Source organism: Pecten maximus, chromosome 5, assembly GCF_902652985.1.
Source record: "Pecten maximus chromosome 5, xPecMax1.1, whole genome shotgun sequence".
Lineage (NCBI taxonomy): Eukaryota > Metazoa > Mollusca > Bivalvia > Pectinida > Pectinidae > Pecten > Pecten maximus.
This window is the reverse complement of record NC_047019.1, coordinates 26,560,379-26,575,123: the sequence shown is the minus strand read 5'-3', so window position 1 is coordinate 26,575,123 and position 14,745 is coordinate 26,560,379. Positions and strand designations below refer to the sequence as shown.

General features: G+C 37.9%; 1 protein-coding gene across 1 annotated transcript; it reads left to right on the top strand.

Annotated features, from left to right (window-relative positions):
* The first annotated feature begins 5,814 nt into the window (after positions 1–5,814).
* LOC117328376 lies at positions 5,815–13,899 on the top strand. Its single transcript, XM_033885904.1, has 3 exons — positions 5,815–5,910; positions 9,341–9,605; positions 12,419–13,899. Exons 1-3 carry the CDS (start codon positions 5,815–5,817, stop codon positions 13,399–13,401), a joined length of 1,344 nt encoding a protein of 447 aa, XP_033741795.1. The 3' UTR covers positions 13,402–13,899.
* The last annotated feature ends 846 nt before the right edge of the window (positions 13,900–14,745 follow it).

The following is a 14,745-nucleotide window of genomic DNA, read 5'->3' as shown; positions in this document are numbered from 1 at the left end:
TATAGATAGGTGGTACATATTTAGATGATTCTTTTCCCAAGATAGCAATCTGGTAACAAATATACATCCAGTTTTGTTCTCGATGATAAAAACACCTGTGTGAACAAACAAAAAAGGGGAAAACATGCAAAAAACATTTTGAGTAGTTAACTCACACAAATGCCCAACCAACAGCCCTAATGTATTTATCGTGATATCATGAACAAATATGATATGACGTAAAACGAGGGTTGGGGATATTACTTAGATATTCTACTAAGAGAACATTACTCTTGACTCACATATGTATCATACAAATTTTGTAACCTTTTCATTTTAGACTAGAATTTCTCAAATAGATATCAATATTTTATAACTTATGTGTATAATATATTTTATAAACAATAATGTACTATTTATTTTGTCTTGTTAATAAAGAGCTATATCTCACTTGTTGCATAGGTGGTTTTTCTTATATTATGTTGTTAAGGCGTTTGAAATAGATATACACCTCCTAGATATATTTTTTGCTCATGTGTACATATAGTTCTAAGAAAACATAACCATAAAATAAACCGTGACACACAGTTGAGATTGGCTTATATATAGTATCATTATTAACAACAAAGTTGAGATAACCTGTGCTATTTAAGTGATAAAGATATGTTCCAGAATACATAGAGTACCGTTTGATCCCGACGTTATGGAGTAAGTTAGATTCTGTCGACCTTGACCTTTGTCTCTATCTTCCGCTTGGATCACAGGGGTAGTCGAAAGACAGGTGTTAAGACTGCTAGTTTCCTGTAAGAATAGTAAGAATAAAGATGACCTCATGGTTGAAATTTTAGTTTCCAGATCCAATACTATAAACCAAAAATCCAGATACCAATGGAAACCTAGCTAGGAAGTTTAAAGAAAATCCTCCCAGTAAGGTCAGGCAATATCGAAAACAAATGTCCAAAATGATGGCAGTCTACTGGCTAAATTGTTTTCTGGATCAGACACAAAATCAAATGGAAAAAAACTAGGGACCAAGGGGAACCAACACATGAGGCTTGAGAAACAACCTTCTAGTCGTCATTGCCTTACGTTTTCTGTGATCCTCAGACTGTAAGGACCGTTGAGGAACTCAGGATCCATGTCATCAACATCTTCAACTATTACTGTGAACTCCGTCGTGGTTTTCTGATCATACAGCTGAAAAGATTCGTCACTTAATTAATTGGTGCTTTAGCAATCGGTGTTATAGTTATATTGCACACTATTTATGACAAAATTAAACAAGACCACATGCTTGTGAAGTTCATGGCACAGTAGTCACCGTTGTAACAATGAGATAAGCGACGTCGTTATATTATTTGCATTTACTTAATTTTGTTTTAAAACAGAAGAAAAGAAAGGTTAAGTAAATACTATACATGTTTACTTACAATAGCTGCTACAGTGATGTTATATTCCTTGGTTTTCTCGTAATCGAGCTTCGATTTAAGATGTAATCCTGGTGGGATGGTGCCTTTTACTTCAAACGTGTCATTATGTGTCTGAATTGAAATAAAAATTCACATTGGAATTTCATTTTATATACACATGATAAAATTCTTAGCAATCTAAACCTGGCTTGACTATGGATTATAATATATTAAGATGTGCAAACTTTACAGAAATCAACTGAAGATAACATGACCAACAAAATATTGAATTTTCCTAGGTCAGATAATGATATAATCTTTTTATTGGAATTGCTGGTAGGCGACAATATTTTTTCTGCAGTATTTAATATCTGCTGTATTTCAATATACAAATAACATCAGTTGTATTTCTACAATCTAATATCAAGAATAATGAAAACACGATAATTTCTTTTTAGAATTTTTGACGAAACTTATTTTATAAAAATGAGTCACAAAAACGGTTGTTTTATTTTCACCATATCAATGCTTCATAATTATGAAGAAAGATTCCAAAAATATCATTATGTTTCACCAAAACTGAGTCAAAAGGGAAATCGACCCCCCGCCCCCAACACACAAACTTTATCTCCTCTTAACTCGAAATGGCCTCTGACCTTATCTTAAATATATTTCATGTCATGACCACCTAAGTGCAAGGTATTTATATGAAAAAAAGAAACGTTTTGGTGATAGTCACCAAAGGGTCCAAATTGGCACCCCTGCTTTTCTTTTGTAAAGACTATTACTTTGATTGACGGAGAAATTGTGAGAAACTAATATCTTTATAATGTGAACAGGATTAATCTTTAACAAAACGATAACTGTTCAAATACGGCAGTTTTTTTATCCGTAACATAATATAAAAGAACATATAGCACGAATGCCATTGAAACGTGAAATGTATTAGTATTTCATTCGGTTGATAGCAAATCTAACATATTGTTTATAACAAAATCATATACAATGTAATTAACGAGTGTCGATTACTTCTGCTTACTTAAAACTTTACAGAATTACTCTTGTTCACATTTTTGAGATAACAGATTCTCAGGTTTTCCTTGGCCGACTTGAATACAATACTAAGTCATTACCTGGACAGCAAAAATCGCCTTATTTTTACTATAATAGCAATCTGTTCTGGTAAGCATATCCTGTTTAAATTCATACAGGGCGACACCGGTACCTGTTGACTGTAAGAAAATAACAGATAACAGACATGGCGACAAAGACTCAAGATGGAGAAACCATGCATCGAGTTTAAACATGCAGTCTACGTTCATGCGTTAGCGGTGATTTCCGCACTGAAAACACACCGCTTGATAAACTTAGTTAGCACCAATAAAGTGTTGTTATGTGATATTTTGTATTACCATGAACATATTTCCGCGTTATATTGTGGAATCGCCGATTCATCAATGTGCAAATCCGATAAAAAATCGGTATGAGCTAATACATGTGACTTTACAAATTTATAAGGTATACATTTTCATCATCCCGAAAGCATGCAACAATATTCCGACTATAAACACACATGATATTGAGGCAATATATTCATGTGGTGTATTACAAATTACTTTCAAATAAGAGTACAAGACTGCACTACTGTTACCTACCTCAGGAACTTTAACTGTGTACGAGCTCTTTTTGAATTGTATCGGATGAACATTTCCAGCTATTCTTATGAAAAAATATGAAAATGTTTCCCCTGTCTGTAAAAAAGTAATACCATTAGCAAACATTTCACGTTAAAGTTAACAGTGCAAGTTAAAAAGCTTCCAATCGAGATATCAAAAATAACAAATGTTTAGAACCCTTTACATACATAATAGAGGGAGAAATAAATGTCATGTATGTTAAGTGCTAAAATATGACATTTAGCTAATAATTGTTTGTTATATTGACCGACGACCGGGAAGATTGAACATCACAGAAAAACTGCAAAATTATATAACATATTAATGGACATAATGTTGTCTTATCTGACATATTCTCATTAAAATTAATTCAGTATTACCTGAATTATTGACGAAAAACTAAACCGAACAAGGGCCCCAAATCTTTATGATCTGCGCCTACGATACTTTCAGGCCACTTGACTTCCCAAGCTTGCCTCACCGGGTCTTAGAAATATTTTCTAAATACTGAAACTTCGTTTATTTACCTTTTTAAAATCTCGATTGGAAGCTTTTACTTGCAGCTTCAATCTCTCATCAATATTGTTAAAGTTGATGCTGATAAACTAGTATTTCCAATACAGTGTGTATGTATTCTCTTTTTTCTTTTTCTTTTTTTGAAGGAATCACACTGATACGTATAAATCAATATCTACTGCCACATATACTACTTATTAAGATAGGCTTAATGCTAATATTGAAATCGCATACATCTTCGCAAACCTAGTAAGTTTTTTTTAATTGATAGCATGCTTTGGTTTGTTTTTGTTTAACGTCCTATTAAGAGCCAGTGTCATTTAAGGACGTGCCAGGTTTTGGAGGAGGAGGAAAGCTGGAGGACCCGGAGAAAAACCACCGGCCTACGGTCAATACCTGGCAACTGCCCCACGAACTCGTAACCTAGTGGCGGAGGGCTAGTGATAAAGTGTCGGTACACCTTAACCAATCGGCCACCGCGGCCCCTCAAAAAATAGCATACATGGCTTAAGAAATTTGTGAATGTACTGAAGCATCGCGTAGTGGGGAAATATCAGACCTCACTGCTGATAAAGAAAAAATTAATATAGAAGGAAGAGAAAAAAAAACAGGATTTCTCTCCAAAAACAGCATTTTCTGTGCAAAACAGAACGTCATCAATTTTCCTTCAATTATGATGTTACTGTCCTGTCACCACATGTGGCACCACGAGATCCCCTTCATCGCCCGTAAGAATGTTCCAATCAGTAGTATCGCATCCGTGAGATGCAACGGTCACCACGTGTGACATCCGTACAGGATGTACCATGTCACTACGTTTTCCTACGTATCGAAATGTGTCCAGTCAACACATGTGGCACAAGTGAATGATGTTAACCGATTCGTACGATTTTCCAATGAACAACCACTTGCAGGGCTAATAAATAGTAAATATGGCCTAAGTTGTAGCTTTGAAAGATTGATAAATTCGATATAGAATAATGAACAGTATGCTTACCTTACATTCAAAATTACAGAATGTCGCTTCAAATTCCTATAAAACAAAACAATGGTCATGTTTTAGTGATAAAAAATGCAATTGAAAGTAATGGTTACAATGTTTAAGAAGTTATGGTTAAGTATCATTGAAAATGATAAAGACGTACAATTACTTTCCAGAGCAAACTTTCATGACCGAAATAATGTTACAAAAGTGATTCATCGACAGAATTACAATTTCATCACTGATTTGATAAATGACCTGAACTAGAAGGCACAAATAGTCTCTTACACAGTCTGAAAACAGATCTATCTTCATATACAGATCCGTTTGGGTTTGGTTCAAATCTGTCTGGTTGAAGTACATAAAGAAGTCACACTCAGCAGAAACGCGCTGGAGAGAGCAGTTCACGGTAAAGAACACGTCATCTGTACCAAGGAAGTTTCAGGTTAGTTTTGAATATACGTACAAAATATCAACACAACGAGACAAAAAAGCAACATATATTTGTTCTACCATATAAACGAAACAGTGATTTTGAAGTGGTGTTCTAACAATACGAACTTGAATTAATGAAAACAATTATCTTTTTAAGAATAATTTGCAGAATAAATTTCAAATTCAGGTAACCATTTTTTTTGCTGATATATACTAGTCAATCAAAGTTCTACGTTCTAGACATTATTTAACGGAGTTTGGCATAGAATGTTCCTTTAAGTCGTAAGAACTTACCTTTCTTTACATCGTGATCTTTTATTTCTATATGCGGGGATGAACCTGGAACATAATATATGCAATGGTGACATATTGTACTGTTGTTTATATAATAACGGTGACACATTGTCCTGTTGTTTATATAATAACGATGACGCATTGTCCTGTTGTTTATAAAATAACGGTGACATGTTGTCCTTTTGTTTATATGATAACGGTGACATATTGCTTGTTGTTTATATATGTATTAAGGGTAAAGCATTGTCGTGTTGTTTAAATGATAACAGTGACACATTGTACTGTTGTTATCTGACTCACTATATAAATGAATATTAACCAAATTTGACTGTTTTCCCGAAAGATGAATGCTAAAACATGCTACCCATGAACTGTTGCCCCGTCACGTGATTTACCGTGAATGCTACCCATGAACTGTTGCCCGATCACGCGCTGCCCAATCGAACGCGCCTAATTCCAAACGTACAGATGACAGTGACTACACTACTTGTCGTCTGTTTGTAAACATCGGTTGACTGTAAACATGACTTCTAGGTTTGAAAACATAAACGATGACGGGCTTTTGAATCTCATAGAGAACAGAGACCCAGCTAATACCAAGAATATCATCAAGGGTTCTGTGAGTGATACAATTTTGAATTTCAGACTGGACAAGTGGTTTTTTTTCGTAATTCATTCACCTCAATGGTCAGATAACAAAACAGTTGTTTCATGCCTCATCAGTCAACAGTCAAAACAGTTTTCACTCGGTGTTGGTTTTGACTGTTGACTGATGAGGCATGAAACAACTGTAAATTGTTTAACTAATGGTGACACATTATACTGTTGTTTATATTATAACGGTGACAAATTGAGGCACATTGTCGTATTGTTTATATATCAACGGTGACAAATGGTCATGTTGAGATTAACATGCTTTTATAGGTTTAGAGAACATTGTTGTTTGATATGTTGTGACCTTGTACTGTACTGTAAAATCGATCTATTTTACAACAATTGCGAAACAAGTTATATTAACTTGTACCAATCACGCTTGTTGGCCCGGATGGAGGCGCACGAGGGGCCTTACTGTGGGAGGAAACCGGGGTACCCTTGAAAAACCTACGTGGTCGGGCAGTACTGTACTGTTTTGTATAGGGGAGGATTTATATCCACTGAGAAATGAAAAGAAACAAATTCTATAGGAATGGTCCAGTGTACAGCAGTAATAAACTAAATGGTCGTGTCAATACTTATTTCTTTGGAAGAAATCGGTTCCGTCATAATAATATTAGTTTATAAAAGAAGACCAATGACGGAAATGTCACAAAAAGACATTTGCTATATATATGTATTTTTGTTTCGGGAAGGTACAGTGTAGAAAGGATCATATGTACGACAGGACACCAAACCCAGTTATTTTCCCCATGAGTAGCAACTATCATTTGATAGACTCAGGTAAGTCTCGGCGGCAAGGGGACAGAACCAAAAGCTTCCCACACACGGATGAACGGCCAATCAAGTGACAAAAGTGGAGCAGTGTCAAGGGAGACACTATAGGAAGACATGTCGCCTCTTACGATCATACAAAAGGGGCAGCAGGTACAATTCTTACGTCACATATACAGGAAAGGTATTCGATTTTGTTTGTCTAGACATTAAAATTTTGTAGATAAAACAATACTATGGTATGTATGCTTTATTTAAACCACAATTTTATGTAACATTGACTTACATAAAACAAAAACAAAACAAAAACAAAAACGAAAGAAACACATAAACGTACATAAAATCAAAGAATTCATCTACAGCAATAATGATTCAAATAGCGTCAATTGGTAGCTGTGATATAATTTGAATACATTTTTCAATTTGCCGCTTGATTGTTATTGTCAACATAGGTGATGGATTTTGAAAGCAAACGCGCATGGTGCTTATACACACCATTTCGTCAATATAAATTATTATATAAACAACGAAAGACTAATAATTATTAGACCTTCAATTAATGACAGGAATAATGGTTTAACACCGTCAATATAATAATTGATGTATACTTTCTCCTCCAGCTAGAAGATCACTCAGCGATACTTTATTGTTCATATCAATTAAATCCGTTTATTGTCGTGGACATGTCATACATGTATCATTGTCGAAAGTATAACCAAAACTTTTAATAACAAAACCAAAGCGAAAACAAGTTTTACATAAATGTTGGGACAAGGCTATGTGAAACAAAGCAAGCAAAACAGAATATTACCTTGACCGGAACAAAGTTGTAGTAAAATCAGGAATCCAAATAATCCGGAAAGAAATCTTGGAATCTTCATGTTATTTTCTTCTACAAAAGAACATTTGAAACGTTACTCTTCACATTCCATGCTACATGTACATGTATCAATAGGGCCCTTAGGCACTCAGATAACATATTTATATGATGATCAAGTTTAAATATAGAACACAATTGATACGAACGTAAACAATAGATGTTATCCTTTTCAGATAAGCAAACAATAACACAATTATACATTCATCCGTTATGAACAGATGACTTATTTATTACCTGTTACACGATGTAACCAATAATGAACAAATATGGCAAGATATGACGTTTTCATAACAGCCAGATATAGAGGGAAGATTAGTTGATAGATCAATTCCTATAAATAAATTAGAAATAAACAAAGGTTATGTCACGGTTTTGCTACACAAACAAGTCCTAACATACATGTATGATTGTGGTTTTCCCATAACATGATGGAAAAGAGCAATGTCTCGTTAATCCGGACATCGCACTTCGAATATAAAATTGTTATACAACATGTACTTGTTAAAATACACACAAGATATTTGCACCATTCAATACAAATTAGAGGTCAGATACACTAGAGCTGAAATCATTACAGTATATTACTGTTTCTACCTTCTAGGACACATCGGTGATGCTAAGGGTCTTAAAGGTACACTAAGGAGGCCACCGAAAAATAAAAATGGGTCGGCAGAGATTTTATACTCTGGATAGGGAGGAACGAAATAAAAATAGGTCGACAGAGATTTTATACTCTGGATAGGGAGGAGCGAAATAAAAATAGGTCGACAGAGATTTTATACTCTGGATAGGGAGGAGCGAAATAAAAATGGGTCGGCAGAGATTTTATACTCTGGATAGGGAGGAGCGAAATAAATATAGGTCGACAGAGATTTCATACTCTGGATAGGGAGGAGCGAAATAAAAATAGGTCGACAGAGATTTTATACTCTGGATAGGGAGGAGCGAAATCCCAATACTTTAATAAAACTATTTCTAATATTGGATCCCTAAGGAACGTCCAGTACATGTACATAAAGACATACAATATTGGTATGAATTGGAAGGTCATGTCTGGAAAATACTTGAATGGTCATGTTGATAGTAAAATTTTAATGTAAAATGGCTAATTGTTTTCCCGTTTGCCTGGGCCTGTGAGGGGTGTGTCCCTGTGGGTCCAATGATTGGTCAGTGAAGTAAGCTGGTACTCACGGCCTCCGTCCAATCCCCGATTTACCCAGGGTCCCCTAGGTCCCGGTTTAGGTTTGAATCACAGAAGTTTTATTCATTCGAGATACTTTGGCTTGCGTGTCAACTTTGTTTTCGGTCACGTCAAGTCGGAAGTTCGGAGCATAAGTCGGGCACATACGACCGAACTTTCATTACGATGGTATCAATCACGAGCATATTCGAGTAACAGAAGATCAGGAGAATCAATTCTTCGACACGAAACCTGATTAAGCTGTATAATTACGAACTCTCGATTTATTTCCCATTGTGTTGGGAACTCCGAGCTACGAGTCCAACGATCCGATTTGTGTTGGGAACATCGATTTACGCACTTGTTAATATGGCCGGTGAATGGTGAATGAACTTGATTGGGTCATGCAGAGAAATCGTAGAACCAAATCCCGAATTGATTATCGATCCTTACACGAAGGGAATTGGAACAGTAGTGTGTCCGATATATCTGAAACGAACCCTCAAGAACTGTCTATAAACATTGCAAATCAAGAGGACCTATTTTTCGCTTCGTGTGCAGGAATGGCTGAAGGGGGGTAAATCTGTCACGCCCCGGGCTAATCGCAGTCTAGAGAACGTTTGCATCGAGTCTCCTTTGGTTAGTGATGTGGACAAGCGCCTTGAGGAGGCAGACCGGGAGATCGCGCTGTTAGAGAAAAAACTGGAGTCGGCCAGATTGAACAGTGCATTAAAGGACAGAAGGAAGAAGCGGGATGATCTTCAGAGGCAGTTAGATGACATCCAGCAGGATCAGCCTCAATCAGCAGCGACTGGCCTTGGTTCAGGTATGCCTAACGACATAGACTTGATTAAACTGAGAAAAATGGACCAGCTGGTCAGCAGATCGAGCAAGAAGATGTCCAGGGTGTTGCCGGAATTTTCCGGTAGTGATACTGACTCTGACACTCTATCAGTCGCCTCATCGGCTTCCTACAATAGCTTTAAACGAGCACGTAAGGGTGAAAAACTCAGATCTGGTTTGAAAGCTAAAGCTGGAGACGTCGTGAAATTCCCTCAAGCTTATCCCCACCACTTTCTTCAATACGAATATGTAAGTAAGAATCCCCAGTTTCAAGATCTCACCTTTAAATTATTTGTGGCGGGAGAGCTTGAGATAATTTCCAAGACGAGCTCTGCTTCAGAGAAGGAAGGAAGGACAGTATTCCTTCAGAAAATTGTGTATTATAGCAATATTTATGAATGGAAAGCCTTGCTTGCATGGTATGCGGCATGGCTTCGCAAGATAGAGTTGGGTGAGAGATCATGGTCAGATGATCCCTCAAGTATTGAAGTCCCAATTTTGGCGAAACATGTGTTGATGCAAAAAAATGAGAAACCCAGAAATAGTGGTCCGATTCAGTCGGACTCTGGGAGAGTTTGGTTTTGTGTAATGTTTCAGAAAAATCGTTGTAGCGAAAGAGGGGATCATGATGGCGACATACGGGGTGTCAAAAGGCATTTGCTACATATCTGTGCCACATGTTGGAAAAAAGATGGGGTAAAAAGACAACATCCTGAATCAGCAGAGACATGTCCAAATGCCTTGTGACTAACCGTCCCGTCTGTAGGTATTGAGATAGATCCAGACACCTCAATTATAGAACCCGAGTATGTGCCTTTTGAATTTGGAGGTAATTTGTTTGTATCGGGTGGCCAAGATATTGATTATAGACATATACCTATAGACGCTGTAGATGATATAGTTTCTGAGGTACCCGAAGAAACTGTTAGAAATTTACAGGTTCAATCCTGCTTTAATTTTAATACCCAAAGGACCCCTGTTAAGTCAAATTTTAACATCAGATATATGAAAGACAGGTTAGAGTTGTACTCGGATCTAGAGGTTTTAAAATTTTTAGAGTTTGGTTTTCCCATAGGGTTAGACAACCACCTCTTAATTCATCGCCAGGAGGCTACTTCAGAGGTAAGTTCTTCTATCAAGTACAGAAATCACAAAGGAGCTACAGACTTTCCTCAGGAAATAAGTGAGTATTTACGTATTGAGTTGGCAAATGAGTCGGTGTTAGGTCCATTTGAGGAAAATCCGTTTTCCTTACCCATGGTGATTTCCCCCTTAAACTCAGTTCCAAAGAGGGATTCTGAGGAAAGACGCATAATTTTGGATTTGAGCTTTCCGGACTCTAAGTCAGTAAATAGTTGTATCCCCAAGACTTCATATTTAGGGGACCCCATCTCATTGTCATACCCCAGGGTAGATGACCTGGTAGAGATTATCAAGGAGAAAGGGAGGGGTTGTTGTCTTTTCAAGAGAGACCTTAGGAAGGCTTACAGACAAATTCCCATCGACCCGGGAGATATTCGTTTGTTAGGTTTCTCTTGGGAAGGTAAGATGTATTTTGATCGGGTCTTATCTATGGGTTTGCGTTCGGCAGCGTACATTTGTCAAAGAGTCACAAGTCTGATTTCGTTCTTAATGCTGCAGGACGGTTTTCTGGTCCTCAATTATCTAGATGATTTTGCAGGGGCTGAGTGCCCGGACATGGCAGATTTGGCTTTCTGGAGACTTGGTTCCCTTCTCTCTGATTGTGGCTTTATCGAATCGGAGAAGAAGGCAGAGCCTCCTGCCACTCGTATGGTTTTTTTGGGTGTCTTGTTTGACACAGTCAGGATGGTCTTAGAGGTCCCTGATTTTAGGTTGCAGGAAATAGGAATCTTAACCTGCGAATGGTTGAAAAAGGAAAGGGCTTCCTTAAAGGAGATTCAATCCCTGCTGGGAAAATTACAGTTTGTCGCTGCCTGTGTTCGTCCAGGTCGACTTTTTGTTAGCCGTATATTGAACTGGCTCCGGTCGATTGGTCAGGACAGTCATCGTTCCTGGAGTATTTCAGAAGAGGTGAGAAAGGACATATTGTGGTGGCACATTTTTCTGGCACAGTATAACGGTGTGTCCATTATGTTTCTGGAACAATGGTCCACTCCAGACACTGAGTTTGCCTCAGATGCTTGTCTCACAGGCGGGGGAGGCTACTTCATGGGTAGATACTTTCATACAGAGTTCCCAGACACCATCCTTCAACTGTCCCCATGTATAAACATCCTAGAGTTGTTAACAGTTATGGTGAGTATAAAACTCTGGGCCAGTGCCTTTAAAGGTAAGAGAATTGTCATACTATGTGACAACGAAGCCACGGTATCGGTCCTCAACTCAGGTAGGTCCAGAATTCAATTTATGCAGAGCTGTCTCAGAGAGATATGTTACTTTGCTGCTAGTTTTGAATTTGAGATCAGGGCGCAACACATCTCTGGAATTCAAAATCGACTACCAGACCATTTATCCAGGTGGCATTTAGATGTTATACACCAGCAGGAGTTCATCCGTTTGACCAAGGAAGTTGACCTGGTAGAGGAGGTAGTACCCTCTAGCATGTTCTCCTTCTCCCACTCTTGGTAGATTATCTATACATAGTAGTTGAGACAGGGTATATATATAGTGATGTATCCCTCTCTTGGTGGTTTACCTTTTTCTTCAGTTTTGTACATATGTTGACACTATATACATAGCAGTGTATCTTTTCCTAGTTTATAAGGTAAATTTTAGCGATATCAGGCTTTTATGACTCCTGTTTCATCCTTCCAGACACTGCCTGGTCACAGCTTAGGAAAGATCTCAAGGTGTCCGCTAGAGCAGCCTTCGCTGAGGGTACTTATAGAAATTTCCGTACACAATGGAAAGCTTATTTTCTGTTTTGCGAAGCGTTCCGGAAACAGCCGTTGCCGGTAAGCACGGAGATTATATGCCTTTACGCTCAGTTTTTAAGTCGGACTTTCATCAGTGTCGATTCTATTCGCAACTATATAGCGGGAGTCAAAACTCTTCACATGTTGCTAAACTTAAAGTATGACATTAGACAATATGAACTGAACTTAGTTTTGAAAGGTTTGTCGAGGTTGAACCCACATTGTCCCTCTCAAGCGAAACCTATCACCCCTCAGATTCTCGGTAAGATACATCAGCGACTAGATCATGATGATCCAGAGGACACCACTCTGTGGTGTATGTTTTTATTCAGTTTCTATCTCATGCTGCGGAAGTCTAATTTAATGCCTAATAGTAGTCACAAATTTGACCCTAGTAAACATCTTTTACGACAGGATATTTTAGTAGAGGATGGGGTCCTCTTGGTTGTCGTAAAGTGGTCTAAGACCAATCAATTCGGACATCGGATCGTGCGTTCCCCTCTGGTGGCCATTCCTGGGTCCCCACTTTGTCCTTTACATGCCTTTGTTCGCATGACTGATCTAAACCCTGCACGTCCCAGGGCCCCAGCCTTCCTTAAGACTACAGGAAAGAAAATTGTCCCCTTTTGTTACCCACAATTTCAGCAGAGGCTACGGGAACTTATTCATAGTGTAGGCCTAGATGCTGCCTCGTTCTCTTCGCATAGTTTTCGCAGGGGAGGGGCCACTTGGGCCTTTTCTTTGGGGATTCCAGGGGAGTTAATTCAGGTGCAGGGGGATTGGGCCAGCGACGCCTACAAAACGTATATCAGTTTTTCCTTAGAGGATAGGCTTCAGGTTTGCAGAAACATGAGAGATGCAATTTTAGCATTGCATCATTAACCAAGTTATCAGCCTCCCGCAGTTTTTTCGGGCTTGGTGGCCGGAGGCTTGGCGGCCCCTCAAACTGCTTGTATTTGTGTTTAATATGTTTGCTTATTAACATGCTTATTCATAAGTATTATTAATTTGCTTAATTTGAGCTTTGTTTGATTTGAGCTATGTTTAATTTGAGCTATGTTTAATTTGAGCTATGTTTAATTTGAGTTTTGTTTAATTGAGCTTTGTTTAAATTGATCTTCATTTATTTGAGTTTGATCATGTAGATGCTTAAAGCTGTGTGTTCGATAACAAGCTTGCATGTAGTGCTAGAGGTGTATTTCCTTTTGGGGTTGCCTTGCTTATGCCATTTGCATACCAGAGACATTTAAGTAAAGTGGAGCATGGCACCCTAACTGGCTGACGCCTTCTAATGTGTTATACAATAAATTGTTACGGGCATACAGTTGTTATGTTGTAAATATCGTTGACCAGGCAGGGGAGAGAATTGTAAAATTTTAATGTAAAATGGCTAATTGTTTTCCCGTTTGCCTGGGCCTGTGAGGGGTGTGTCCCTGTGGGTCCAATGATTGGTCAGTGAAGTAAGCTGGTACTCACGGCCTCCGTCCAATCCCCGATTTACCCAGGGTCCCCTAGGTCCCGGTTTAGGTTTGAATCACAGAAGTTTTATTCATTCGAGATACTTTGGCTTGCGTGTCAACTTTGTTTTCCCTCCCTCCCTCCCTGGTCATAGATAGGACCCCATGCGGCCCCTCAAACTGCTTGTATTTGTGTTTAATATGTTTGCTTATTAACATGCTTATTCATAAGTATTATTAATTTGCTTAATTTGAGCTTTGTTTGATTTGAGCTATGTTTAATTTGAGCTATGTTTAATTTGAGTTTTGTTTAATTGAGCTTTGTTTAAATTGATCTTCATTTATTTGAGTTTGATCATGTAGATGCTTAAAGCTGTGTGTTCGATAACAAGCTTGCATGTAGTGCTAGAGGTGTATTTCCTTTTGGGGTTGCCTTGCTTATGCCATTTGCATACCAGAGACATTTAAGTAAAGTGGAGCATGGCACCCTAACTGGCTGACGCCTTCTAATGTGTTATACAATAAATTGTTACGGGCATACAGTTGTTATGTTGTAAATATCGTTGACCAGGCAGGGGAGAGAATTTTAGTGTTTCACATTAAAAGCAAATGTTTTTGAGAACAGAAAGGGAAAGTAACAAAGCTAGAAGAAAACAGTTAAGGAAAAACGACCTAGACACCTGTTGTATTTATGGGTACAGAGTGACGTAATTGGTTACATCACTACCCTGAATGTAAGTGATCCGCCCTGAATGTTTTGTTACGGCAT